General features: G+C 44.0%; 1 protein-coding gene across 1 annotated transcript in view; it reads right to left on the reverse strand.

The window, feature by feature from the left end:
* The window catches only part of LOC133378838 (uncharacterized), a 71,005-nt gene that overhangs the window by 19,708 nt on the left and 24,742 nt on the right, over positions 1-26,555 (reverse strand). Inside the window, exon 8 of the mRNA XM_061613452.1 lies at positions 972-1,244. Within this exon, the coding sequence (XP_061469436.1) occupies positions 972-1,244 (273 nt within the window). The remainder of the gene's footprint in view (positions 1-971; positions 1,245-26,555) is intronic.

The raw sequence follows: 26,555 nt of genomic DNA on the forward strand, positions 1-26,555 counted from the left end.
CCAAATGCGGCCGCACCATAGATTTATACAACGGCATTATGATATCGGCTGTTTTATTTTCAATACCTTTCCTAATTATTGCTAGCATGGAATTTACCCTTCTGCTTTTTACCCTTCTGCTTTGATCTTGCAGAGAAAGGGACTGCAATTGCACACTTTGCACATCAAAGCCATTTTCCCTTTCAACTGCTGTCAGTTGAACATCCTGCTAAACCTCCCTCCTTCTAGTGGTCCTTATCCCACATGCCCATCATCGGGAGAAGCTGCAAAGCGCCGGGTGCTTTGCTCGCTTGCTCTCTGCTGCTTTATGTTAGGAGGATCTTTTGTTGCCACAGCTAAAGTTCTGCTTCTTCATGACAAAACCAGGGAAGGGTTTTATGCCACTTTGTAGTGACTTGTGGAAATCCACCCCAAAGAGAATAAGCCACTCATTTAAGGGGATGAAAGCAACGATTAATATAGCCAAGCCAGCAAGGAAGGCCCAGAGAGGCATTTAGAAGAGGCTATAGCATCAACCGGTATTACTCCCCATTGATACAAATCCACCCTTTCCCTGATAGTCTTTCTGCTTACCAGTTTAGAAGCTACACATTTGGCTCCAGCAGGCAAGTTCTCAGCTCTATGCAGAAGCTTCAGGAAGCAGCTGATGTCTGTTCTGTTCCTTGGTGACTTCTTTGGTGTCTGAGTCACAAACAAAGTTTTCTCAGCTGGTTGCTACAGGGAGGGGGGTGTTGAAGGAGGAAGCAACTATAGAGTTTTATACTGTAAGACAAGGTGTGCTTGCTGTTGCAAAGTGGCAATGCAGGGTGTGGTCTTCAAGTGATAACACCCATTCCCATATGAGCTTGCATTCCTTTATCATGCAGGCCTTTCTAGTCAAGCTGTCAAAGTCAGGTGACACAATTACTTTTACAGCTGCTCAAGACAAAGTCTACTGCTAGGATTTCCCACAGGAAACACACGGTTTATACGGGGAGGGGGAATCTGGGTGTCAGTCGAGTCAGGTTGAGACAGCCTGGATAGTCGCAGGTCAGGCTGGGCAGCCCAGAGCGATCTGGGGCTTTCAGGGGGAGATGTGTAGGAGGAGAAGGCAGGCATAGGTGAGGAGAAACCAGAAAAAGGAAGGACCTGCTGGGGGTCTGCATCTTCTTTGGAGAAGGTGGGTGGATCTCTTTTCTGCCCACTGTCTCCTTCTTCTCCTTTGTGCCTGGACTCTCCTTTTTCCTGCTGCCTCAAGGCGCAGCCTGCAGGACAGAATCATCCATTTACCAGCTAGGAAGTAGGAGGATTCTATCCTGTGCAATGCTGGTTGCTGCTCCTTACTTCCCTCCCTGTGTTATATCGATCAGGATGAGACTGAGGATAAAATAGAGCTTCTCACTAGGCCTCACCCAGCACACACAACACTGACTGACTAACTCTAGTAACTAAATCAGTCTAAACTTTATCGAGCGCTCACTGATTTGGAGCGATACTTCCCAAGTGTGGTTGGACCCAGAAAAAATTGTTCTTGACTTTTCTGCTGCTTCAGTTTCACTCACCATTCTAGTGCGGCACAGTAGCAAAATGACCTATCTTGGATGAGGGCCAATAAACAGTCTGAATCCTAGCAAGACAGAGGCACTGTGGGTTGGTGGATCCCGACTTCGGATAATTGGTCAGTTGCCTGCTTTGGATGGGGTCATACTCCCTCTGAAAGAGGAGGTCTGTGGTCTGGGGTGCTCCTGGATCCATCTTCGTCGCTAGAGGCCCAGGTGACCTCCGTGGCTTGGAGTGCCTTTTACCAGCTTTGGCTGGTAAGACAGCTGCAACTGTTTCTGGACCAGGATAGCCTGATCACTGTTGTCCACACACTGGTAACCTCCAGGCTGGATTACTGTAATGCGCTTTATGTAGGGCTGCCCTTGAGGTTGGTCTGGAAGTTGCAGCTGGTGCAAAATGCGGCGGCAAGACTGATCACTGGGGCAGGGTATCACCAACACGTCACCCTGCTGCTGAAAGAATTGCACTGGCTGCCCATTTGCTACCGGGCCAAGTTCAAGGTTCTAGTTTTGGTGTACAAAGGCCTATACAGCTTGGGACCAGGATACCTGAAAGACCGTCTTACCCCTTATATACCCAGTCAAACACTGCGCTCTGCAGGTGAGGACCTCCCTCAGATACCATCTTATCAGGAGATCCTTTCTGCACAACATAGGAAATTGACCTTTAGTGTGGCGGCACCTACCCTGTGGAATTCCCTCCCCTTAAATATTAGGCAGGCACCATCTCTGTTATCTTTTCGGTGCCTTTTGAAGACTTTCCCCTTTCAACAAGCTTTTTAAGTTGAGACCTATCCCAGTCTGTGTCTGTGTAGGAATTGCTTTTTAATATGTTTTTTTAAAACCTTTTTTAAAAAAATGTTTTTAACCCTTTTTAAAGATGACTTTAAAGCTTTTTTAAAAAAATGTTTTTAAAGTTGTTTTGTTTTAATGCATTTTAAGGTCTATTTTTATGATGTTTTAAAGTGGTTTTAGTGCTTTTGTTTGCCGCCCTGGGCTCCTGCTGGGAGGAACGGCAGGATATAAATCAAATAATAAAATCAAATAATAAATATCTTCTTACATTTGTAGCATTCTTCAGCCTTTGCAGGACAGACTGCTCTTGGTGTATGCCCTTTTCCACATCTTGTGCATCTAGGGGCTTTTATTTGAGCATTAGATGTTTAGCTGTATTTTTGTTTCTGGTATTTTGGAGCTTGGGGTTTCCATTTCTGCAGGGATGTCTTGGGTATTTCTTGCAGCCCTGTTAAATCACCCTGGTCTTGGACTGGCCTTTTATAAACTCTGACTTTCTTATCATCAGTTTTGTAGCAATGCAGTATCTGGAAAACCTCCGCATCCAATCTGGCCATGCTGCAGGCCTGGTGAAATCAAAGGTCTCTCTCTGGTGAGGAAAACTTTGCCATTGCTTTCCTTTTTGTCCCCCCCCCCCGCCCGTTATCCCAGGAGCTCTGCTACTCTGGAGACAGTATGAGGATTTCTTAACTTCTGACACCATATTATATTGATATGAGGATAAAATAGTTTCTTTATTTAATAATTTTTAAACAGTGAAACATCTGAGCTTGTTCTGTGCTAGGCCTCACCCAGCATACACAACACCGTATAACTCTAGTAACTAAATCAGTCTAGCTCCCCTCGAGTGTGTAATACCCTCTAGAGAAAGTTAACTCTTTTTTTGCTGTGCATCCAACCCAAAGACACATCTCACTACACCCTGTGTGCTGGGAAATTGCTTGCAAAGGAGCAGCACCATGTAGGATCAAACCTACCTACTCTTGGTTGGGGGTAAGTGGGGAGAGTTATATTTAAAATAGGGTTTAAAAAACCCTTAGGCCTGTTTCGCCAAACAGGGAAGAAAGATTCGGGATTTATGATTTCAGAAAGGCAATGGATCACACTTAATGGAAGAAGATTTATAGTTTTATTTTGGATAGAAATTCAACATTGAATTGCAGGCCCTAAAGCCATAAAACAGATAACAGCAGCTAATGAACATACCAACAGCCTCACCCCTTCCATTGCTGGGAGCTCCAGGGCAGCAACAAGTGAGATCTCTTTAATGCAGCTTTCCAGCTGATAATCCCACAGCATCTGCGTGCGCTGCAGATCAGTGCAGAGGCTCCCAGAGCAGGACTTGGGGACCTGAATTTATATCAAAAGGAAGCCCCCAGACCTGGGTGCAGTTTTGCACCTGGTGACTTTAGTTCTACTTGTGAGATGCTTATTTTCACTTGGATCTCACGCCTCTGCTTTTCTGTTCATTTCTTCTGTTGGGTCAGTGTTTCGAATCAGTCTAGCTGGGAGGCCGAGTTCCCATCCCTATGTCCTTGACACTCACTGTTTGTTTTGCTCATTAGAAGCCCTTCTTACCTCATCTGTGTTTTATTCTCAGTCTGTTGCCAGTGCTTTCTACTATGAGAAAGTCTGCAAAATAAGCCCACCTGGCTTAAATACAAGGGAGGGGTGTGAGACAGGAGCATGAGACATGCCGTCCTAAATCTCCTCGATACATCGAGGTGTCTTGCGGATTTGGCAATACAAGCACTGCCTCCTAAATTGCTTTGGGGACAGATTGGAGGTGGGTGGTCCCTGGGTCAGCACAGGGTGAGCTGGGCCAATCCATGGCTCACAGATCAGGGCTGTGGGGATGACAGGGGGAGCTGTGCACAGCCCTAATGTCTAGAACTGATTCTAGAGTCACATCTACACAGTGATTTAGTGTGTGTTCGGTGCTACTCACATCTCCTTTTAATTTGCATCATTCACACACAATTCCCCCCCCGTAAATCCATACTAACCCAATTCATTGATAATACAAAAAATGTATAACAATACCGCTCCACTCCACTCCACACATCTTTGAAGACAGTTTACTTCAATGCTTTCTAGTGGGTAGGTGAATTGTCACTTTCTGCTACTCCCCTTTCTCCGCCCACTAATTCTCCCATGAATTCCATTTTGTTTCCTGTATTTTATCCAGCAACTTCCAACTGCTCTGTCCTCCCCGCTTCACACTTTGCTGCAGCCAGTGGTGTGCTGGTAAATGTTTAACAACCGGCTCTCTGGGGGGGAAAAGTGTGCATATATATACGTACATATGTTTATTATAAATTTTACTGATATAAAGGATGTGTAGCACACAATTTAAAAATAATAATAATAAAATATACAATACTCTTTATTGTAAATTCCATATGGCCAATTGATTCTCACAGAATGCTTTCGTTGATTTTTGCTGGACTCTTGTATCCGTAGCCAACCTACGGTTGCAATTCAACCATGATTTGACAAATGGAGTTGCATCCCAATCCGCTAACTCTTTCCCCAATAAATTTATTGTCATTAAATCTGATATATGATCTACCATTAAACTATTTCTCACCCTCATACAAATTATATTCATTAAACTGAAACCTCTGTCAGCTTCAGCACTACTGATTGCAACAGTGTTATCTTTTTAGCTTTTTGTATAGTTGCAGGGATCCCCTCCCCCCCTTTGAGTGAGACAGAGATTGTGAATATTTGAGTGCAAGAAAGAGACTGCATGAGTGGAGAGTGTGTGTGGTGTATGCTGCGCAACTGCAGTGCGTGCACATGAGAGCAAATGCTCAGTGGAAACTTTGGCCATGACCACAACAGGCAGACAGCCTTCAGAAGGCTGGCCAACCTAGAACCTCAGACTCCGCTATTGCTTTAAATGAGCATAAGAAAAGCCCTGTTGGATGTCACCACAGGCAAATTTAGTCCAGCAATCTAGTCCAGTAGGGTAACCAGACGCCCTGGGAAGCCCATAAACAGAACATGAGCACACGTATCAGAATATACACATGCATACAACACCACACATAACTTCAGTTCCACCACATCTTTCGTTTGTATTTCAGATCCTATTACATAAGTGCTGCTCTTCAACTCAGTACATGCACACCCAATTTGACCTTATTGTTGACCATTGAACCGTACTGTCACTGAGTCTGTTTTCCATCAAGTCTGAAAACTGTAGTTAGGGGGAGTTATATCTTTGCCCAGCCTGGGAACGGACTGCCAAGGCCGTTGCTATGGTAACCATCGTGATAGACTGGGAAAAGTTCTAGCAGCTATCTGTGTTGAGCTGATTCTTCTGTGTTTTGCCTCTGAACTGTGAGGCTTGTCTTCTGTGTAATGTCTTTGAACTGAGAACTTCTCTCCTGAGGGGGGGATCCTAAAGCCTTAAGCCATAATGTCTTAATAAAAGACTCTTAACATGCTCTAATGCTCTGAAGTTTCTTGCTCAACTTAACTCCAACGTAATGTATGCTGTTTCACGCAACAATGCACACATGCCAACAGGGGTTATGGGCCCAGATCCACAGCGCATTACACCAGAGTAAGTTGCTGGTCTGAACGGCAGACGGAGTTCCAGAGAGGGCAGCTTGATTGTGCCAGACAGAGGTGAGCAGGATGGCTACCATAAACATGTCTGGAGGCTTGCCGATGGAACGACAATGAAAAGAATTATGGCAGCTGGAAGCCGAGGATGCGGGCTTTGCTGATAACAGAGGATTTATGGGACGTTGTTGATGGAAACCTCCCGGCGGTACCGACCGCGGCCTGGAAGCGTCGAGACCAGAGGGCGCAGGCGTTTATAATCTTGGCTCTATCGGATTCTCAACTGATGTGTGTGAGAGATGAGCCGTCGGCTAAACAGATGTGGGACGCGTTGCAGGATTTGTCCCAGGAATGGCAGCGGAGGCAGGAGGCGCAGAGAGCCCAGCCGGTGGAAGCTGTCAGAAGCAAGGAGGAGAAACGTGCCGAACCGGAGGAGGCAGCCGAAAGCAAACAGGATTACAAGCAGAAGCTGTTAAAGGCTTGTTTTGCCTGTGGGGCTCGTGGGCATCTCCGTAAAGACTGTGCAATCAAGCGAAACTCCAGGGACGGAGGCTTGAAGCAAGGAAGTGTGAACTTTGTAAACAGAAGTCTCAAGATTTAGGACCTATTAACTGGCTTCTTGACAGTGGGGCAAGCCATATATTAATTAAAGACAGAAGTTTGTTTTATGTTTCAGAAGAAGTGCAAGATTTTGTGCAACTTGCGGATGGGTCACAGAAATGGGTGGAAGCCCGAGGACTGGTGAGATTTAATAAACTTGGGATAATGTCAGAATGTTTGTTTGTTCCGGAATTGGCTCATAACATATTGTCAGTAAGAAAACTGGTGAGTTGTGATTTTTCAGTCTTGTTTCACAAAGACCAATGTTTTGTAATGAGGGGAGATCAAGTGTATTTGCAGGGAAGCCTTAATGATTCACAGTTTAAAATGTCCATGGGTGTGAAGTGTGCTGATGCCTTGAGTTTAATGGGGCGGAAAGGGAATGATGGTCAGGGCTGTAAACAGACAGCAGTAAAAGGCATGCCGTCGGTATTCACTGCCCAGATGGAGGAGGTTCACAGAGAACTAGAAGAGCCATCATCATTTCAAGCAATCAGGCTGATGCCTGAGGCAGAGCAACACAAATGGCAGCAGGCCATGCAGGAAGAATTACAAGCCATGCAAAAGAATGGCACGTGGACATTAGTAAAGTTACCTATGGGGAAAAAGGCCATAGGTTGCAGATGGGTGTTTAAGAAAAAGAAAGCAAGTTCCGGGGAAGTACAGAGGTACAGGGCACGTTTGGTTGCCAAGGGATTCACCCAGCAGCATGGGACAGATTATGATGCTGTTTTCGCCCCGGTTGTGAAACATGAGTCCATTCGTGTGCTGCTGAAGCTGGCAGCGATGCAGAACATGAGTGTAAATCACTACGATATAGGGACGTCATTTCTACATGGTGATTTAAGAGAGGAGATATATATGGAACTGCCTCCGGGTTCTGTGTCAAATGAAGGGTTCGTGTGTAAACTGCATAAATCAATATATGGACTGCGGCAAAGTGCACGCTGCTGGAATGAGAAATTGGACAGAGTGTTGCATGGAATGGGATTCCAAAGATGCAAGGCAGATCCATGTGTGTATATAAAGAGACAGGGGATGAAAACCACGTTCTGTGCAGTTTACGTTGATGACATCATGTATTTTTATCATGAGCAGCAAGAGGAATGAGAATTTAATGAGCAACTGGGCAGGCAGGTGGACACAAAGAATTTGGGGCCTGTCACACACTATTTAGGCACGGATATTGTGCGTGCAGAAGACGGAAGCATAACATTGAGTCAGGAAAGTAAAATAAATCAGATCATAGAAGAATGCAACATGACAGAATGCAATGTTGTGAAGACTCCAATGGTTGTGGCTTTCCAACAGAATGTGCAGGAGACGCCTTGTACAGAACCTGAGAAGTACAGGCGCATAATAGGGAAATTGCAATATTTGGTGAAGGTGTCTCGCCCAGAGATATGTAATGCAGTCAGCATTTTAAGCCGGAAAGTAGAGCATCCTTCAGAGGCTGACTGGCAGGGAATTAAAAGGGTAGTGCGTTATCTGAAAGGCACGAAGACAAAGAGTCTGGTTTTGTCAGGAGCAAAGACAGGAGGTCTTGAATGTTTTGTGGATGCAGATCATGCAGGGGAACTGAGCAGTCGTAAGTCAACCTCTGGCATAGTTGTGATGTGGCACTGGTCATGCATTGACTGGAGCAGCAAGAAACAAAATGTGGTTGCAACTTCAAGTGCAGAAGCAGAGTATGTGGCCCTATCACAGGCCTGTAATGAGCTACAATGGTTCGCAATGCTCATGCAGGAGATAGGCATTGATATGCAATTTCCGATTACTGTATATGAAGACAATCAGACCTGCATTAAGATAGCCACATCAGAAGCTCATACCAAAAGAACAAAACATATTAGTGTCAGATACTTTCACGTAAGGGATTGTGTGCAGCAGGGGTTCGTTAACCTGACATTTTGTGACACTAACAACATGGTGGCTGACATAATGACCAAGCCTTTGTGTGAGGAGAAATTTAGCAAACTGGTGACAAGGCTTGGAATGAGTTGAAAGTTTGATTGAATAAAGTTCTAGCTAAATGTACAGAGATGTTTTGAACTGTACTGAAATGTAAGCTGTATTGCAAGATGTATTGGAGAAATGTATTGTTGTTGTTATTGTTGTAATGAGTTACAGACATGATGGGAAAATGGGGGGATTGTTGACCATTGAACCGCACTGTCACTGAGTCTGTTTTCCATCAAGTCTGAAAACTGTAGTTAGGGGGAGTTATGTCTTTGCCCAGTCTGGGCACGGACTGCCAAGGCCGTTGCTATGGTAACCATCATGATAGACTGGGAAAAGTTCTAGCAGCTATCTGTGTTGAGCTGATTCTTCTGTGTTTTGCCTCTGAACTGTGAGGCTTGTCTTCTGTGTAATGTCTTTGAACTGAGAACTTCTCTCCTGAGGGGGGGATCCTAAAGCCTTAAGCCATAATGTCTTAATAAAAGACTCTTAACATGCTCTAATGCTCTGAAGAAGTTTCTTGCTCAACTTAACTCCAACGTAATGTATGCTGTTTCACGCAACAACGCACACACGCCAACACTTATGGCCTTTCTATCTATTTTAGTTTGCTTAAGTAAAAATAGCAAAGAGCCTTGTGGCACCTTGAAGATGGACAAATATGTCATTGCCTAAACTTTCATAAACTGCAGCCTATTTGATGACATGCATCAGAGGAAGTGGACTGTAGTCCACAAACACTTGTCTGGAATTGATTTACTTGATTTAAAAACTGGATGAACTATTTTGCTTGCTTTTAGTTATAGGATTATATTATGGCAACCCGTCCTGGGACCTTACAGAGGAGGCAGGTAAGCAACATGTTTCTTAGATACACCTGGTACTGTGGTGCACATAACCTGATACCATAACAAGTTAGTTCCATCTTTAAGGTGCTACAAACCTCTCAGTTTTGTTCGTCTTTAAGGTAGCACAACACAAAACCCTTTTATTTTATGGACTACTCATGGTTCCAGGAGCCCCCCCCGTTCTTTCACACAGATTCTTATCCCTGCCAGAAACTCAGCAGCAACAGAAAGCGACTGCTGGCTGCCGTGGCGGCACTCCCTATTGGCTAAGCGTGCCGCAGCTGCCACATAAAAAATCCCTTCCACTAGGACCAAGGATATATCTGTAAGCCTCTTATGGACAGGAACATATTTGACCTCTGGCACTGACTGTTAACTGTGGGCTCCTCTGCCTCTTTTCACAGTTAAACAGCTCTTATACAGTTTTGCTGTGCCAGTAAAGGCTGCAACCTTTCAGCTGATGGCCTTGTGGCAACTGGATCAATAAAGATTTGGTGCCTGAATGAGAGGGATGTGGATCTGTAGCATTGTAAAGATGGGATTCCCAAAGTGACTCTTGGGGATATTGAGCTAGGAATATGAAACAAAAGGGTATCACATGAAGAAGTGTGATCACAGCTTGAGACTGAAAGATCAAGTTTAGATTTTTGTTCAAAGATCTGAGGCACAAACCTGAGATCAAAATTCCGGGACATGGCTTAAAAAAAAAAGTAAAGGATTTGGGGATTGTAGCCCTAGAATTACTATTAGCAGAAACCAGTAATGATTTGAAACAAATGCTGATGAAAGTTGAAGAGGAAAGCACAAAAGCAGGGCTACAGCTGAAAGTAAAAAACACAAAAGTAATGACAACAGAAGATTTATGTAACTTTAAAGTTGACAATGAAGACATTGAACTTGTCAAGGATTATCAATACCTCGGCACAGTCATTAACCAACATGGAGACAATAGTCAAGAAATCAGAAGAAGGCTAGGCCTGGGGAAGGCAGCTATGAGAGAACTAGAAAAAGTCCTCAAATGCAAAGATGTATCAGTGAACACCAAAGTCAGGATCATTCAGACCATGGTATTCCCAATCTCTATGTATGGATGTGAAAGTTAAAGTAAAGGTGTCCCCGCACTTATAGTGTGAGTCGTTCCCGACTCTTAGGGTGACGTCTTGCGACGTTTACTAGGCAGACCACATATATATGGGGTGGGATTGCCAGTTCCTTCCCCGGCCTTTTCTTTACCCCCCAGCATATGCTGGGTACTCATTTTACCGACCACGGATGGATGGAAGGCTGAGTGAACCTCGACCCCTTTTACCGGAGATTCAACTTCCTCCTTCCGTTGGAATTGAACTCTGGCTGTGAGCAGAGCTTCGGCTGCGTTACTATTGCTTACCACTCTGCACCACGGAGGGCCTTTTGTGAAAGTTGGACAGTGAAAAAGGCGGATAAGAGAAAAATCACCTCCTTTGAAATGTAGTGTTGGAGGAGAGCTTTTCACATACCATGGACTGCGAAAAAGACAAATAATTGGATGTTAGAACAAATTAAACCAGAACTCTCACTAGAAGCTAAAATGATGAAACTGAGGTTATCCTACTTTGGACACATCATGAGAAGACATGATTCACTAGAAAAGACAATAATGCTGGGAAAAACAGAAGGGAGTAGAAAAAGAGGAAGGCCAAACAAGAGATGGATTGATTCCATAAAGGAAGCCACAGACCTGAACTTACAAGATCTGAACAGGGTGGTTCATGACAGATGCTCTTGGAGGTCACTGATTCATAGGGTCGCCATAACAAGTTGCTCCAATCTGTTGTAAAATTCCTACATTCAAGGCAAAATCCTATATTTTAGCTATATTTTACAATAAGCCAGAAACTGAAATCAATAGCTGTAAGAAGTTCAATAGAGAAAACTATGGGTGCCGGAAGAGTGAAAGGAAATCCATCAGACTGGGTGAGAAAGCAAGACTCTAATAAGGAAGAAGAAGCTGTGGAATTGCAGATGTGCATGGAGAATTGCTTATCAGCCCAATCAAGGATCTGCAATGATCTTTCAAGTCCCAGCTACATGACAAATGGCCTTTAAAGTTCCAGCTGCTCTCTCAGAGACACTGCTTGTGAGTTAAGTCCCACAATGAGAGGGAGGGGAGAAGCAGGGGCAGCATTCAAAGTCAATGGCACCCTTAAACAGTAATCCTGAAGGCACTTCATGTTAAGCCTCCCAGTTATGAGCTGTAAGAAACAGCTATCTTTACAAAATACCTTTCAAAGACAGAACCTTGGAATCAAGCAGTCTCAGCACAACATAGCAATGCTTGAAGCAAACTTTCCTGTGCTTTGTCAATATTAAAACTTATCAGTATTAGATAAATACGCATTTTTTTAAGGATGAAAGAAAAACATAGGGAGGGGGAAAGGAGGAAGAGGAGGCCAGAGTTGCAAAACTCATGACTACAACCCTGAAATTGCAGCCGTTAATCCCACACGTGGAGGAGCATCTGGGTTTCAGAGATGCAGGGAAGGCACGCTGCATTGTTAGGGCTGGATTCCGCTTGACAGCAGCGTCGACAGCAGAACCAGGGTTCCAGAGCTCTCCAGTCCCAAGCTTACGAGCTCAGAGACGCAAATAAATGGAGGTGGAAGTGCTGGGAGGGGAGAGGCAGTTACAAAGCAACACAATACAGGAGGGAAATTTGAACGAAGTCTTGGATTCTCTGACCTTTGCAGTTGCCTGGAGCCTGCGGGGCTCTTGTCTTGACAAGGATTCTCAAAGGTGCCGGCTGCACTCTGAACGGGGAAAAGATCCGTGTTCGCGTGGTGCGGGTTCAAGTGGTGACATGCCTGCTGGAACGGCAGTGCCTGCCGCCGGCCCTGAGTACCACCCACCTTGCCCTCCCCGTGCCTCTGTTCTTTTTTCCTCGGGTGGGGGGGAGGTGGCAGGAGCGAGGGGGGAAGTCACGATGGGGGGCACACACACACACCATCATCACTCTCCTCAGCTCTTCACCTCCATTCTGCTGCTGCCTTCCCCTCCAGCGCGGTCTGCCTCTCTACTTCCTCCCTTGTGCCTCCTAACACAGAGCACAAGGGAAGAGCTAAGCTGTGTAGAAGCCCAGTACAAGGCACATGTCTTTTGATCGGCTCTCGGCACAAGCCGGCTCCAGCACACCACTGGCTGCAGCCCTCCCTTCTTTCCTCCCACAAGGCAGACTATGCAGCAGCACTCCTTGGTGGAAGAAAGGTGCCTTTGTTTGTTTCCTTACCAGAAAGTGGAGTGGGAGAGAACATCCTTCACTTCTTGTAACTTACTAGTGATGGGCTTCATTTCCACAGTAATCTAATTGGAATTGCCTTCAGATTTTATCATTTGTTTCTCTTATTCTCTGTCATTGAAGAAATAATTTTGAAGTAACATCTCTTCATGCCTGGTTTGCGATTTCCCCCCCAATTCCTTTTTAAAAAGAAATTCTCTTTGAAATCATTGATAACGTGATCAATACTTTAATCAATGTATTTTCTATCATTACAGAGTTGAGAGTTAACATCAATACCAGTGGAGACATGAATAAATATCAATTATATCGATAATTCTCTGCAAAGCAAAAAATAATAATAATGGAGCAGATCAGAAAAATGATAAGATAGAGAAGGTGAAAAGAATCGGATCATTAATAACAACCGGGGGCCCACTTAAAAACTAAATTAAAAAAGAAGAGAATTACATCCCTATAACAGACCAGGAAGAAAAGATGGTGACTGGTGACCCCACTCCTCATCAACTCCCAAAATACATTTGCTCCTCCTAACAGACTAGTGTAAAGAGGGGAGGAAGGGCTACTTGTCCAACTGAAAGACCTGTGATGGTGAGCCGGGAAAAGGAAGAAGAGGAGGGGGCAGATGACCCCACTTCTTTTCAACCGCCAAACTTCAGGAAGCGGTAGGGGCAGGGGAGGGAGTGGAAATACTGCGCAGGTCAAAAATACTTGCACATGCCCAGTAACAGAGCAACTGGAGGAAGTAAAACTGTAAAATTAGAGGGCAGGTCCACAAGGAAACAGTGACACTAATCCTTCCCAGAGGAACGCCTACTTGTGTGAGTAGAAAACAACAGATTTGCAGGTACAGTACCATTGAGCATGAAATGTGGACAGTGCAAACCTATTATGACAGTAAAAGCAGTGTATTTGCTACAAAGAAATGCTCCCATGTGGATAAGCCCTAGAACTCTGGACTGCTTCTTACTGCAAATCCAATTCGGGGGGGATTTGGAGGCAATATGTTTTTAGCTCTGAATGTTGATAAAGTGGATCAAAATTATAAAGGTTTTGGGGGGATTTCACCCTTTGAATGTATATAACCCAAACCCACCTTTTTTTGGACTATTATATATCCATACCATCCCTCCATGGAAATTAAGGAGCAACCTTTTTTGGCAATACACTTAACCTGCAGTATTGCTTACTTTGGCTGCTTCCAGACTGTTGCTATTCTCAGGAGGGATTACATCCTATACCAGCAAATTCAATTTGTACAATTGGCCACCCTGGGCTCCTGCTGGGATATAAATAAAATAATAAATAAATAAATAAAAAGTCGGGGCTCTTGTACAACAAACCCGCTTCCTCAAAAGATCAGACTTTTTGCAATACAGAAAGTGTGGGATAGCATTTGCATGACAAAACCCCATCTAACCTCCTTGCAAACAAAGCCGAATGAATGCTCAATGAATAGAGGTTATGATTGTTGTGGTTCCAGGGGCCTTGATACACATGTTGTATACTTTCATTCCCCTCTCATGTAATCTAACAAGACAGAAAGGACCCTGCTAGATCAGACCAAAGGCCCGGGCTCTGAGATCCTCAGGAGAGGCCCTTCTTTCAATACCTTCATCCGCACAAGTACAACTAGTGAGGATACGAGATAGGGCCTTCTCGGTGGCTGCCCCTAGGCTTTGGAATTCCCTCCCTAAGGAGATAAGAATGGCCTCTTCCCTGCAGTCTTTTGTCGACAGGTAAAAACTTTCTTATTTCAGCAAGCCTTTGATTCCGAAGGCGGCTAAGGATAGGCCCAAAAGGAGGTTATATTGTTCTTGCTTGTTTATTTTTTAATTATTCTGATTTTATGAGTATAGTTTTTAATTATCAGAAACAGTTTAATGCTATTTTAAATTAGAGTTCATATTTTAATTATATCTGTCTATATTTATTTATCTATGTATTATATGCTTTTAACTTTGGTAGGTTTTAATTGTATTTGTTTTTTATCTGGAAGCCGCCGTGAGTTCCAATTTGGAAAAACGGCGGGGTATAAATAAAGTTAATAATAAAAATAATATCTAGTCCAGCATTCTGTTCTCACAGTGGTCAACCAGATGCCTATGCGAAGCCCATGAGCAAGACATGAGAACAATAGCCCTCTCCTACTTATGTTCCATAGCAACCATTAGACATTTCAAACAGCCTGAAAGAGAGCAGCAGAAGAGGGAAGTAATGACTGGATTTCCCAGAAGGCAAAGTCACCATGTGACAAAACTGACTGCTGTGAATAAAGCATTCTGCATTTGCTTTTCTAGAATATACGTTAATGAAATTCCTTTGGATCCTGCATGGAGAACCTTCAAAGGCACCACTTTCCTCTCTCTTTGCTTTGTGTTGCCTTCTGTAGTGCCAAATATTTCCGGAAGAATCTAGATGTAACAAGGAGGCTTAGCATGGCATGTCACATGGCCCCTGTCCCATAATTCATGTTTCATACCCCTGATTTATTGGGGTGCTTATTGCTTTTGCAAACTGCTTGCCTAGTACTGGAGTTTTGCTTTGAACAGATAGCTCTGGTGAAGGATCTAAGAAAACTTTCTGTAACGTTCTGTGTAGAACAGGGAGTTCAAAATTTGCAGGCTGCCTGAAGTTTCTCATTCTGCTTAGGACAGGAGAGTGATGGAGTTAGTCAAAGCAATTATCTCATCCAGGATCTGGGCATGAGCTTCACAGCTGTGTTCCCAACCAGCCTATTGTTACTTCAAGGACATTGTAGAATAAACAAAAGTCACATGAGTGGGAACCCAGCAACCTAGGTGCTGGGAAGATAATGATCTCACAGGTATAAGGTACCCCCTCCCAGAGGGTTCTTTGGGTATAATTAGAGGACCCCTACATTGGAGAGATTAAGCCTCAAGGGGTCTTGAAAGCCTTAAGGGGTCTCAAGAGCCCCAACATAGCACCAGAAAAGCAGAGAAGCAAGAATCCTTGCTGTTGCTGATTTGTGAGGCTTCCAGCCAGCAAGGCAAACTTAAGGGCAAAAGCAGGAAGGAAGGGACCCATTAGCCATTAGTTTTGTTTTAGTGTTTTATTGCCTGCAAACACCAGCAGCTGTACAACAGCTCAATGTAAGCAGCTTTGCTTCAATAACCCATTTAACTCTTTCACCACCAGTGTATTCATTGTCTTCTGAAATTTTGAACTAATTTGCTTGCTGCCTGCCCAGGCTAGGCATTTGGCAATACACTTTCCTGGTAAATATTTCTGCAGGTCAGCTGGGCTGCTCAGGCCGGGGTTGATGAAACATAAACAGTAATGACACACCTGTGGCACAGAGCTGATGGTGATGGTGAAGACAACACCAAGGAACATGAAATTCATGGTTCAAATTGCAGCACAATGCCTCTCAAGGCTCAGACTGAACTGTCCTTCATGCCCCACCTATAGCCATAACTAGCAATTGTGTTTCCAGCAAAAGGAGCCAAGGCTGCTCAGTTGATCTGCACAAGAAGGTATAATTCAAAAACCTTTGCTGTGTGTTTATACTCATTAGTATGAACTTGGGATGGGATCTGCTGGTTACTCCCGATTTGATTGCACTTTGTGAAACTGGCAGGCAGTTCCTTTTTTGGTTCAATGGCTTTCCGCTATTTCCAACTGTTACCATTTTGGGTTTTTTCCTTCCCCCCCAATAATATTTTTATCATTACTTCTAACAAAGGGGAGTGGCTTTCCCTTTGCTCAGTGTCCACCCACCAAATCTCCCCATGCCGCCGCCTCCTCCTTCCAAATCATATTAGATCCTATACACACACACCTGGAAGGTGATAGAAAGTGAGAGATCACCTGTCACTCAGTTTCACGTTAGCAGAGAAAAGATGCAGGCTGTTTTTCTGATTTTACAACCACCTTCCCTTCCGTCTCCTCTTCAGCCAAGAGCCAAGACTCCAGTCATCGTCAATGCTTTTTCTTTTGACTCTTAGGCATGTTTACCTTAGAAGGAGATTCACTAATAGGCAAAAGAAAACCTTGTGGTTTAAGAATGTACCTACAGCCACAGATATTTCTATAAAACTTTTAAAAGCAAACACTTACCACATGCTTAGAGACACACATTACCAAATTCTTCCAAGCTACACAGGAAGTGGATTGGATTATGAAAGGCCGACCCAAATTGTGTTTGCATTTTAACAAATTTGTAGGGCAGTACAATATCTCAGAGAGGAGGTCAGGTCTCCTGCTCCCCGAATGTAGTTTGTGAAGGGTGCTGAGAGTTGTTTAGGAGGCTGTTATTCCCTTCACAAGAGTTCCAATTGGAGCTCTGTCAGAAAAACAGGAGTTTCCTGATTAACAAGCCACACATAGTTCTTACTGAGCATGCCTGTGCCATTGACTCCAATGTTAATTTTCTTAATTAAAAATCTGTGAACAGTATGAGGCAAGGTCAGTAGGATTACAGGTACTCTGTGAACATGACCAATTTTAATTAATTTCTACAAATTATGAGACCATTGACAGAAAAAAGTCCAAAGGGGTCTGGATTTTTTCACCCTTGTTTTGGATTTTAAACCGATGATTCTCTGTGTGTTTTGTTTATCACCATGAAAACTTAGAGGGTGGTTAAGCAGGCATTTCTGAGTTCAGGACCACAAGTTTTGTAAGATTTTGTTTTGAATTGTGCTTATGGGAAGCAGCAGAATGGCATGGGGTATTTTCAATTTAATATGGTGGAATACAAAAAATCCATGCTGGCTATAGTATACAGCGACTCTTGTGGCTGTATAATTTGCTTGTTGTTGCTGCTTTAAGGGAGTGAGAGAAGCAGATCTCCCCTCCCTACAGATTCCTGGTTTTACAGGCGGGCCCCGCTTATACGGCAGGTTCTGTTCCAGACTGCTGCCGTAAAGTGGAAATCGCCTTAAAGCGGAACCCATTGACGATAATGGGGTGAGTCGCACGAAAATGACATCAAAATGGCGCGCGACAGAAAAAAACCGCCGTAAAAGCGGAACAAGCGCCTTAATGCAGGGACTTTCCCTAATTGAAAGCCACCGCATTAGCAAATTGCTGTAAAGCAAAGCGCTGTAAAGCAGGGCCCTACTGTACAACTCCCTACCCTTCTGTCTGCTCTTCAGTCAAGTTACTCTAGCTGTCAGCAGGTTTTATTTATTTTTTTATTTTTTTATTAGATTTGTTAGACGCCCATCTGGCAGAGATTAATCTGCCACTCTGGGCGACTTACAACCAAACACAGTACATTCCACATAAAACAATCAGAATCCTAAAAATTTTAAAAATTAAAATTAGAAATTTAAACCCCCCAAGAACTGCACTCTGCCAGCCTAGACCCCTTCCCACGCCTGGTTAAAAAGCCCGGTCTTCAAGGTCTGCCGAAAGCATAGCAGGGAGAGGGCCTCGCGAAGGTTGGTTGGCAAGGAGTTCCAAAGCGTGCGAGCCACGATAGAAAAGGCTCTAGACCTTGTCCTCACCAATCTCACTTCTTTTGTTGGGGGAATGAGAAGTGAGCCATTCAAGGAAAATCTCGTAAGCCGGCGCCCTTGGGGAGAGTGGAGGTAATCCTTTAAGTAAAGTGGGCCGGCCTCATGAAGAGCCTTATAAGTCAAAGCCAAGATCTTAAATTTGGCCCATGCCACCACCGGTAGCCAGTGCAATTCCTTAAGGACTGGGGTGATGTAAGCTGCAGCTTACGAACGGTATTCCAGGGAAGACCAACATATAAGGCATTACAATAATCCAGCCGGGATAAGACCAGTGCATGTACTACTTTAGGGAGCAAGTGACTTGGGAGGTAAGGGCGTATTCTGCGGACGAGGTGTAGTTGATAAAGTGCCGCCCAACTAATGGCCGCTACCTGTGCCTCCATAGATAGCTGGGAGTCAAGGATGACCCCCGAACTCCAGACTTGATCTCTTAGGGGCAGTTGTACCCCGTTGAGCATCAGATCAGTAACCCTCAATTTCTCTTTATCACCCACCAACGAAACCTCAGTTTTATCAGGATTCAGTCTGAACTTACTCCTGCTCATCCAATCCCTCACCGACTCCAGACACTTAGACAGCATTTCTATCACCGCCGGTGGAGAGGATTTAAATGAGAGGAAAATCTGGGTATCGTCTGCATATTGATGAAATTGCAGCCCAAATCTCCTAATGATATCTCCCAGTGGCCTGATATAGACATTGAATAACATCGGGGAGAGGATAGAGCCCTGTGGTACCCCACACGTGAGAGGCCAGGGCTCTGAAACCTCATCCCTCAATACCACTCTCTGGTATCTCCCAGAGAGGAAGGAGAGAAACCACCATAAAACGGTGCTTCCAATACCTAACCTCTCTAGGCGATCCAACAAGATACCGTGGTCAACGATGTCAAAGGCTGTGTCAGCTCTACACTGCATCAGCAGTGTCAGGGGGGGCTGGAAATTCCTGGCTCTTTGGCAGGGAAGGAAAGTCCTTAGCCAGCAGTCGGGTTGTAAATCTGCCAGGCCTATCCAAAGCGTACTTGCCGAGTCAGAAGTCCAGAAGCGAGGTCAGTGGAGGTCCGGGATCAATTGCCAAGGAGGTCAGTCAAAGAGATGCTGCAGGGAAACTAGGTCTGCACAAAGCCACGCCTGACGTTACAGTCAGCAACAAGCTGCAGCCAAGGTGTGCCTTATAAAGAGCAGGATGGACAGCAGGTGTGAGCCCTCAGCGTTTGGGCCTTAAGGAGACAGGCCTGCCTCTCTTCTGCCTGACCTTCTGCTGTCTACGTTCTGCAAGTGAGGGGGGAGTATTCTGTTCACTGTCTGTGTCTGGCTGCAGGGCCTCTGCTGTCCCTGGGGTGCTCTGCAGCTGAGGGGCAGAAGGAGCTGGATTCTCAGGAGGCTCCTCCGTGTCTCCTGCTGCTCCTGGGTCTGCTGCTGTTACTCCCGAGTCATCCTCATCTGAGGAGTCCTCTGACGGGGCCATGACAGGCTGCCGAGAGATCCAGGAGAACAAGGAGGGTATATTCCCCTCTGTCCAGTGCCCTCCTCATACCATCCAGCAGGGCTACCAGCGCTGTTTCCATCCCATGTCTGGGTCTGAACCCTGATTGAAATGGGTCAAAGTAGTTCATTTCCTCTAAGTATGCTTGTAGTTGGTTTGCCACTACCCGCTCGACCAATTTACCCAGGAATGGCAGATTTGAAACTGGGCGGAAGTTGTTTAAATCGAAGGGGTCTAAGGAGGCCTTTTTCAAGGTTGGAATTATTACTGCCTCCTTAAAGGCAGATGGCAGATGAACTTCATCAAGGAACGCATTAACCACTGCCTTGATCCCCTCGCCCAGTTTGTCTCTGCAGCTCATAATGAGCCACGCTGGACACGGGTCGAGTATGCAAGAAGTTGGTCTCAGCGCAGACAGAGTCTTGGCTACTTCCTCAGAGGAAGGGAGCTGGAAACTGTCCCAAGACCCTGAGGGTCCAATGATCAGCTCTGGTTCCCTTATTAAGGCTGTGGCAAGCGGAATAGAACTCTTGATGTAATCAATTTTGTCCGCAAAATGTTTTGCGAAGTCGTTGTGGCTCCTTGGCAAGTTTACCTCAGGAGATTTGTTGTTGCTCTTTTAAAGGAAAGTAGCGTTAGATAAGGGGAAGGGGGGAAGACATGTCCACATAACCAGACGTGACAGATCCTGTTATCACCTTTAAAGAAGCAAGGCTGGTGGGTGGAAGAAACTGAGGTAAAGGTAAAGGAAAGAGATACACAGCTTTTCCTGCCATTACTTTCATTCCCGCAGTTGCTGCTCCTCCTTTATTTATGCTCTCCTCCCTGTTGAGGCTTCTGTCTTTTTTTTTTAAGGACATCCCTTCCGAAGTTATACACCCTTCTCTACACACTCCCCTTATTCTTTCTTTCACACAGTACAAAAATATAACACACACACACGTGAGAGGTACGAAGGGGGGGAAGGGGGAAAAGTGCACCATGTTACCCAACTTTCTGGATGCTTTCTTGTTTTGTGCTTCTGGAAGAAGCTGTTGCAAGTTTTGGCAGAAGTTAATGGGAATACAGTGCTGTTTTCCCCCCAATGCTGTGGGAAACCGAAACAACTCGCAGTGGGCAGGATCAGTCTGCAAAGTTAGCAAATATGCAAATTAGCAAAAAGTCCAGTGCCAAGTTCAATTTTTGCAGAATTCTCGCCATCTCTAGTATGTTCAAACCCTTCTGAATTCAGAATCCAAGGTTTCCCTGTTCCCAAGAAGCAGTCAAGTTCAATCTAGCCATGTTCATTCATTTTCACAAAGCTAGTAGAAAATAATAGAACCCTCATTTGAAGAAGTCGATGATTGTGCCTTAATTCCAGGGGCAGCTGGAACTGAGTTAAGATCCAGCGCAAGTCCCCCTCTGCCCAGTCCTGCCCCCAGAACACCCTGTTTGGGGGACTTACACTGGCCTTCTGAGCCAACTTCAGCTCAGCTGGCGGAGCCCCAGATGAGCCAGGATGAGGGATTTACAATGATGTGCCTCTGGCTTGAGCTAGGATTGGGGATTTACACTAGCGAAGCCCCAGCTGTCCCAGAGACCCATCAGATCCTAATTTGCTCATCCTGGTGGATCTTGGGCTTGGATTGCTTTCTCAGTTACTAAACTGTATCAATCTCTTATTTTAATGGGTTTCCCCCAGCTTTTTCTTTCATGAGGTAACTTTGAAAATGAATCTATAACACCTTTTAAAAAAAATTGTAACGGAAAAGAAGAAAAACTAATCCACTATTAACCCCCTTCTCCATTTCCAGATACGATCACTTGAACAGTTTTCACACTTTGTTCCTTTAGGACAATGGGGGTGTATCTTGAAAGAGTACTCAAGCCTTTTCTTTTCACGACTTCTAAGGATTAGGATTATTTTAAATGGTGGCATGTAGATATTTTGGCTGTTTCTCAGATCTGTTCTAAATATGGTCAGTCACTTTGACAAGGGGATGTAAAGGCTTCAGGGTAGGAATGGGGGAGAAATGGGGGAGAAATTTGATACAGTTAGCATTATAGGTGAACCTAACTAATTCTAACTTTCCAAAACAATACACAAAGTGAAACACAGCCATTTGCAGGGCAGTTCTCCATGACGGAACAAAAAATGCCTTTGTGCATAAAAATGAAAATAGTGTACAAAAATTCATTATATAAGGGGAAATTGATTGCAAAAATGTGTGTATTAGGCAAAATTGCATACAAAGATGTGCACTCAAATGTTGATGAATTTTCATGAGGACTTTAAGAAAAAAAATTAAAATGAAAATTAAAAAAAATTGGCAATGGATGTGGAAATGTGAAGAACTAAACTGAAGAGTTGAAAAATGAGAAATGGAGAGAAACTGAAATTGTCATATTCACCCATCCCTAGGATGGGGTCCCTAAAAAAAATATGGTCGATGGATGTATCAACTTTCACAATTTAAGCCAGAATATTTAGCAGTGATTTCCCATATTGGTGCCAACTCTGATCTTGTGTCACTGTTCTGTCCAGTTTCACCTTCAATGCCATTTTCTAAACAATGTTCTTGCCTAGTAGATAGTCTAAGAATTAAGTTTGCTATATCAAACCATAGCATCCTACAACATTTGGTTTCTTTAGAAATTGGTTTAGCCTTTGTTGATTAGCTTGCAAAGATCCAAGTTAAAAGGTATAGTTATTCACTAATATGCAAAAAACCTTGCTGTTTAAGAATATACCTATAACCAACAGATATTTCTTTCAAACTTTAAAAAGCAGGGAAATGGGGCAGCTATAGTGAATGCACCAGGGGAGCAGGAGACCTGGCCTCCTCTCTGAGATATAGTACTGCCCTACAAATATGTCAAAATGCAAACCCAGTTTGGGTTGGTCTTTCACAGTCCAATCCACTTCCTGTGTAGCTTGGAAGAATTTGGTAACATGTGCCTCTGAGCATATGGTGAGTGGTGGCAACACCTGCCATCTCCAAAGATGGAGAATTAAATTTTTGTAGGTTTGTTGGTGTTCTTCCTACTTTACTTTTCTGTGCTACTACTGTTTCTACAGAGAATCTAACCTAGAAAATTATATTTCTCTCATTATTCATCCTAGAAATCTGTGTCAAATTTATTTTATTATTTCAAAGCCTTTTTATTGGTCGATGTCATATGATGGTGAAGATAGCTTTTTGCTTTTCAAACTGGAGGCTATGGTCTATTTCTATTTTGGGTGCATTAACAGTTGAATATGAAACTACAGTTTAATGTAAAATCAGATGGATTACAATATGTTGCTACTTCAGTAATGACTCTAGCTGTTGGAAAAAACAAACTGGGCCTGCCCAAGATGCATGTTTTCAGTCTGCTATGCTTAAACTACTCCACTTAAGAAAAGGTGGGCATGGTCAATTAAAAACATAGAGCACACCTAGAATTTGGTAGAATATATTTCACCTTCCACTGTTTTATCTTGTGCAAACCGAGACACTCCTCATGTCCATTGGAAACTATTCTGCAGAACAGTCAGTGCCATTCACAGAAACAGAAGCAAAAGAGAATGATTTACTATAGGAAACTTCACTAAAATTGCAAAGTAAATCAAACATATTTAAAGTGACTATCTGAACAATATCAACTGTTTTAATATAGTTGCTTCCTCCCTGCTAAAACAAGATCACCACAGCACATGTCTTGTTTCTGTTATTTGGGCTGATTGCAGGTGTTGCCACCACTCACCATATGCTCATAGGCACATTACCAAATTCTTCCAAGCTACACAGGAAGTGGATTGGGCTGTGAAAGACCAACCCAAAGTGGGTTTGCATTTTGACAAATTTGTAGATAAGTACAATATCTCAGAGAGGCAGTCAGATCTCCTGCTCCCCTGGTGCATTCACTATAGCTGCCCAATTTCCCTGCTTTTTAAAGTTTGATAAAAATTTCTGTTGGCTATAGATACGTTCTTAAACCACAAGGTTTTTTTGCCTATTAGTGAATTTCCCTGCATTTTAGTCCGGAGGTAAGAAATGGGATCCTGTGCAAGCTTTCTGAGAATGGATTGATGGGGTGAATGGAGGTGATGGGAAGGGGCAAAAGGGAGGTGATGGGAGGGAGGAGGAGGGGAGGGCAGGTTTGATCATTTGCATACTTATTGAATTCAATGGGATTTCAATGGGATTTACTCCAGTGCAATGCTTGAAAATGAAATGGACTGCCTTCAAGTCAATTCTGACTTATGGTGACCCTATGAATAGGGTTTTCATGGTAAACAATATTCAGAGGTGGTTTTACCATTGCCTTCTTCTGAGGCTGAGAGGCAGTGACTGGCCCAAGGTCACCCAGTGAACTTCATGGCTGTGTGGGGATTCGAACCCTCGTCTCCCAGGTCATAGTCCAACACCTTAACTACTATGGGAGAGGTTGTCCGGGGGTTTGGGGTTCGGTGCCATCAATATGCTGATGACACCCAACTCTATTTCTCCTTTCCACCTAATTCCAAGGAAGCTGTCTCGGTTTTAAACCAGTGTCTGGTGTCAGTGGTGGACTGGATGAGGGCGAACAAATTGAAGCTTAATCCACACAAGACAGAGGTGCTCCTGGTCAGTCATGAGGAGAATCAGGGAACAGAGATACAGCTGGTGCTGGATGGGGTTACACTCCCCCTGAAGACACAGGTTCGCAGTTTGGGTGTGCTCCTGGACTCAGTGTTAAATTTGGAACCCCAGGTTTCTGCGGTGGCCAGGTGTGCTTTTGCACAGTTAAGATTAGAGTGCCAACTGCGCCCGTTCCTTGAGCCATCTGATCTGGCCACAGTGACACATGCCTTAGTTACATCCCGTTTAGATTGCTGTAACGTGCTCTACGTGGGGCTGCCTCTGAAGACTGTTCGGAAACTTCAGTTGGTACAATGTGCTGCAGCCAGAATGTTAACTGGGGCAGGCTATAGGGACCAGACGACCCCCCTGTAAAAAGAGCTCCACTGGTTGCCAGTCCGTTTCCGAACACAATTCAAAGTGCTGGTGATGATCTATAAAGCCCTATACGGCTTAGGCCCAAACTATTTATCAGACCATATCTCCCTCTATGAACCTACCCCGGCCTTGAGATCCTCAGGAGAGGCCCTTTCAATACCCTCGTCCTCTCAAGTATGACTAGTGGGGACGCGTGATAGGGCCTTCTCGGTGGTCGCCCCTAGGCTTTGGAATTCCCTTCCTAGGGAGGTAAGAATGACCCCCACCTTGCAGTCCTTCCGTCATCAAGCAAAGGCCTTTTTATTCCAACAAGCCTTTGGAATTGAAGAATGCTAAGGATAAGGCTTGAAGGGTGCTGCATTGGTAATGCTTGTGTTATTTTTAAACTAGTTTTTGAACTTTTTAGCTATGTGTATATGGTTTTAATATTGGACATAGTTTAACTTTATTTTAATCTAGACTCTGTATGTTTTAACTATATGTGTTTTATCTGGAAGCCGCTGTGAGGTCCAGTTTTGGAAGGACAGTGGGGTATAAATACAACAACAACAACAACAACAACAACAATAATAATAATAATAAAAAGCTACTTTATTTATAGAAATATTTCTTTAATAGGAAAGGCAGTCTAGTTCTAACTAAGTATGAGTTGCAAACACCAGATTTGGTCATTGTGCTCATACTACAGGAGAAAGAGACAAGGGCAAGATGTCTCCTCTCCCTTTGGTGGTCAGAGAAGAAGCAGGAAGGAGAGGTGGGAGGAGCGGTCAGTTTCCATAACAGTATCAGTTTACACAGAAGGGAGACAGGTAGATGAGTATAGGTTAGATACAGCCTAGACAACTTGGAGGACTCTCTATCTCACCTCAGGATTCAAACCACCCAAACTGGAGTTGCAATTTTCCACACTTGCACCATTTTTGCAGTCATTAACTTTCATCATGTAATGAGCATGTGGCTTCTCTACGTTGAAGTGATACCCATGTACAAAATCATTGTATGTAACACTGGCCCTATCAGCGCTGTGAACCACACTGATTTATTAGTAACTAAACATACAGACATTTGAATGTGCAAAGTGTGAGACAGTCTATTTTTTACTGATCTCTTGTATGAATTATCGCTATTACTCCTATTTTAGTTGACTGTGCAGCCTCACACCAATAGGTGGCTGATTGTGCTGCCTGCTTCCTGACTACTGATGCTGGCTTAGGTAAGAAGAGGGCCTTTTATAGTCCCCATTCCTGTTTCTTAGTCAAAATCTCACACAATAACAATTCGCATACATTTCAGCTCCTACTTCAGGTAAAATAGGCCTAAAGTGTTATTTTTGCAAGGCAGACAATTTTTCCTCTCTTCCCACCCTTACTTGCAGCAACTTCCACCTCTGCAGTCATTAATCTAGTATGCAGTGGGAGGCTTTTTGTGAAAGCTGATAAATGAGAGGCTCCTATTTTCAGGTGTACATTTTTTAAACAAAAGGATCCCATAAGGAAGGGAAAGGAAAAGGCGGAAGGAATGAAAACGTTTTTATGTATTTAAGCCACATATTTATTTGAAGGCACTCAAGGCAGTGGTTTCCCCCTCCTCCCGCATTTTATCATCACAACAATCCTGTATTGCAGGCCCAAAATCATCACTTCACGGGTGAGTAGAGATTTGACACTGGCTTTCCCTACCTAGTCTGGCACTTTGAATACTACCACACTGGCTCTCATCCACAAGGGGAAACCCTATACCACAGGGATAACCAAGAAGATGCCCTCTGGGTGTTGCTGGATAGCAACTATCATCAATCCCACCCGGCATGGCCAGAGATGATAGAAGTTGTAGTCCAGCAATATATGGAGGGCATTCTCTTGGCTATTCATGCTATGTCTTCATATTTCATTGGGAGTTTTAAATGTGTCAAATTTACAGTTCTGGTTACCTCACCGCAAAAAGGATATTGTACAGTTGACAAAGGGTTCAGAAAAGGACAATCAAAATGATCAAGGGGGTGGAGCAACTCTATTTATTTTATTATAATTATT

This window comes from Rhineura floridana, chromosome 3 (assembly GCF_030035675.1).
Source record: "Rhineura floridana isolate rRhiFlo1 chromosome 3, rRhiFlo1.hap2, whole genome shotgun sequence".
Lineage (NCBI taxonomy): Eukaryota > Metazoa > Chordata > Lepidosauria > Squamata > Rhineuridae > Rhineura > Rhineura floridana.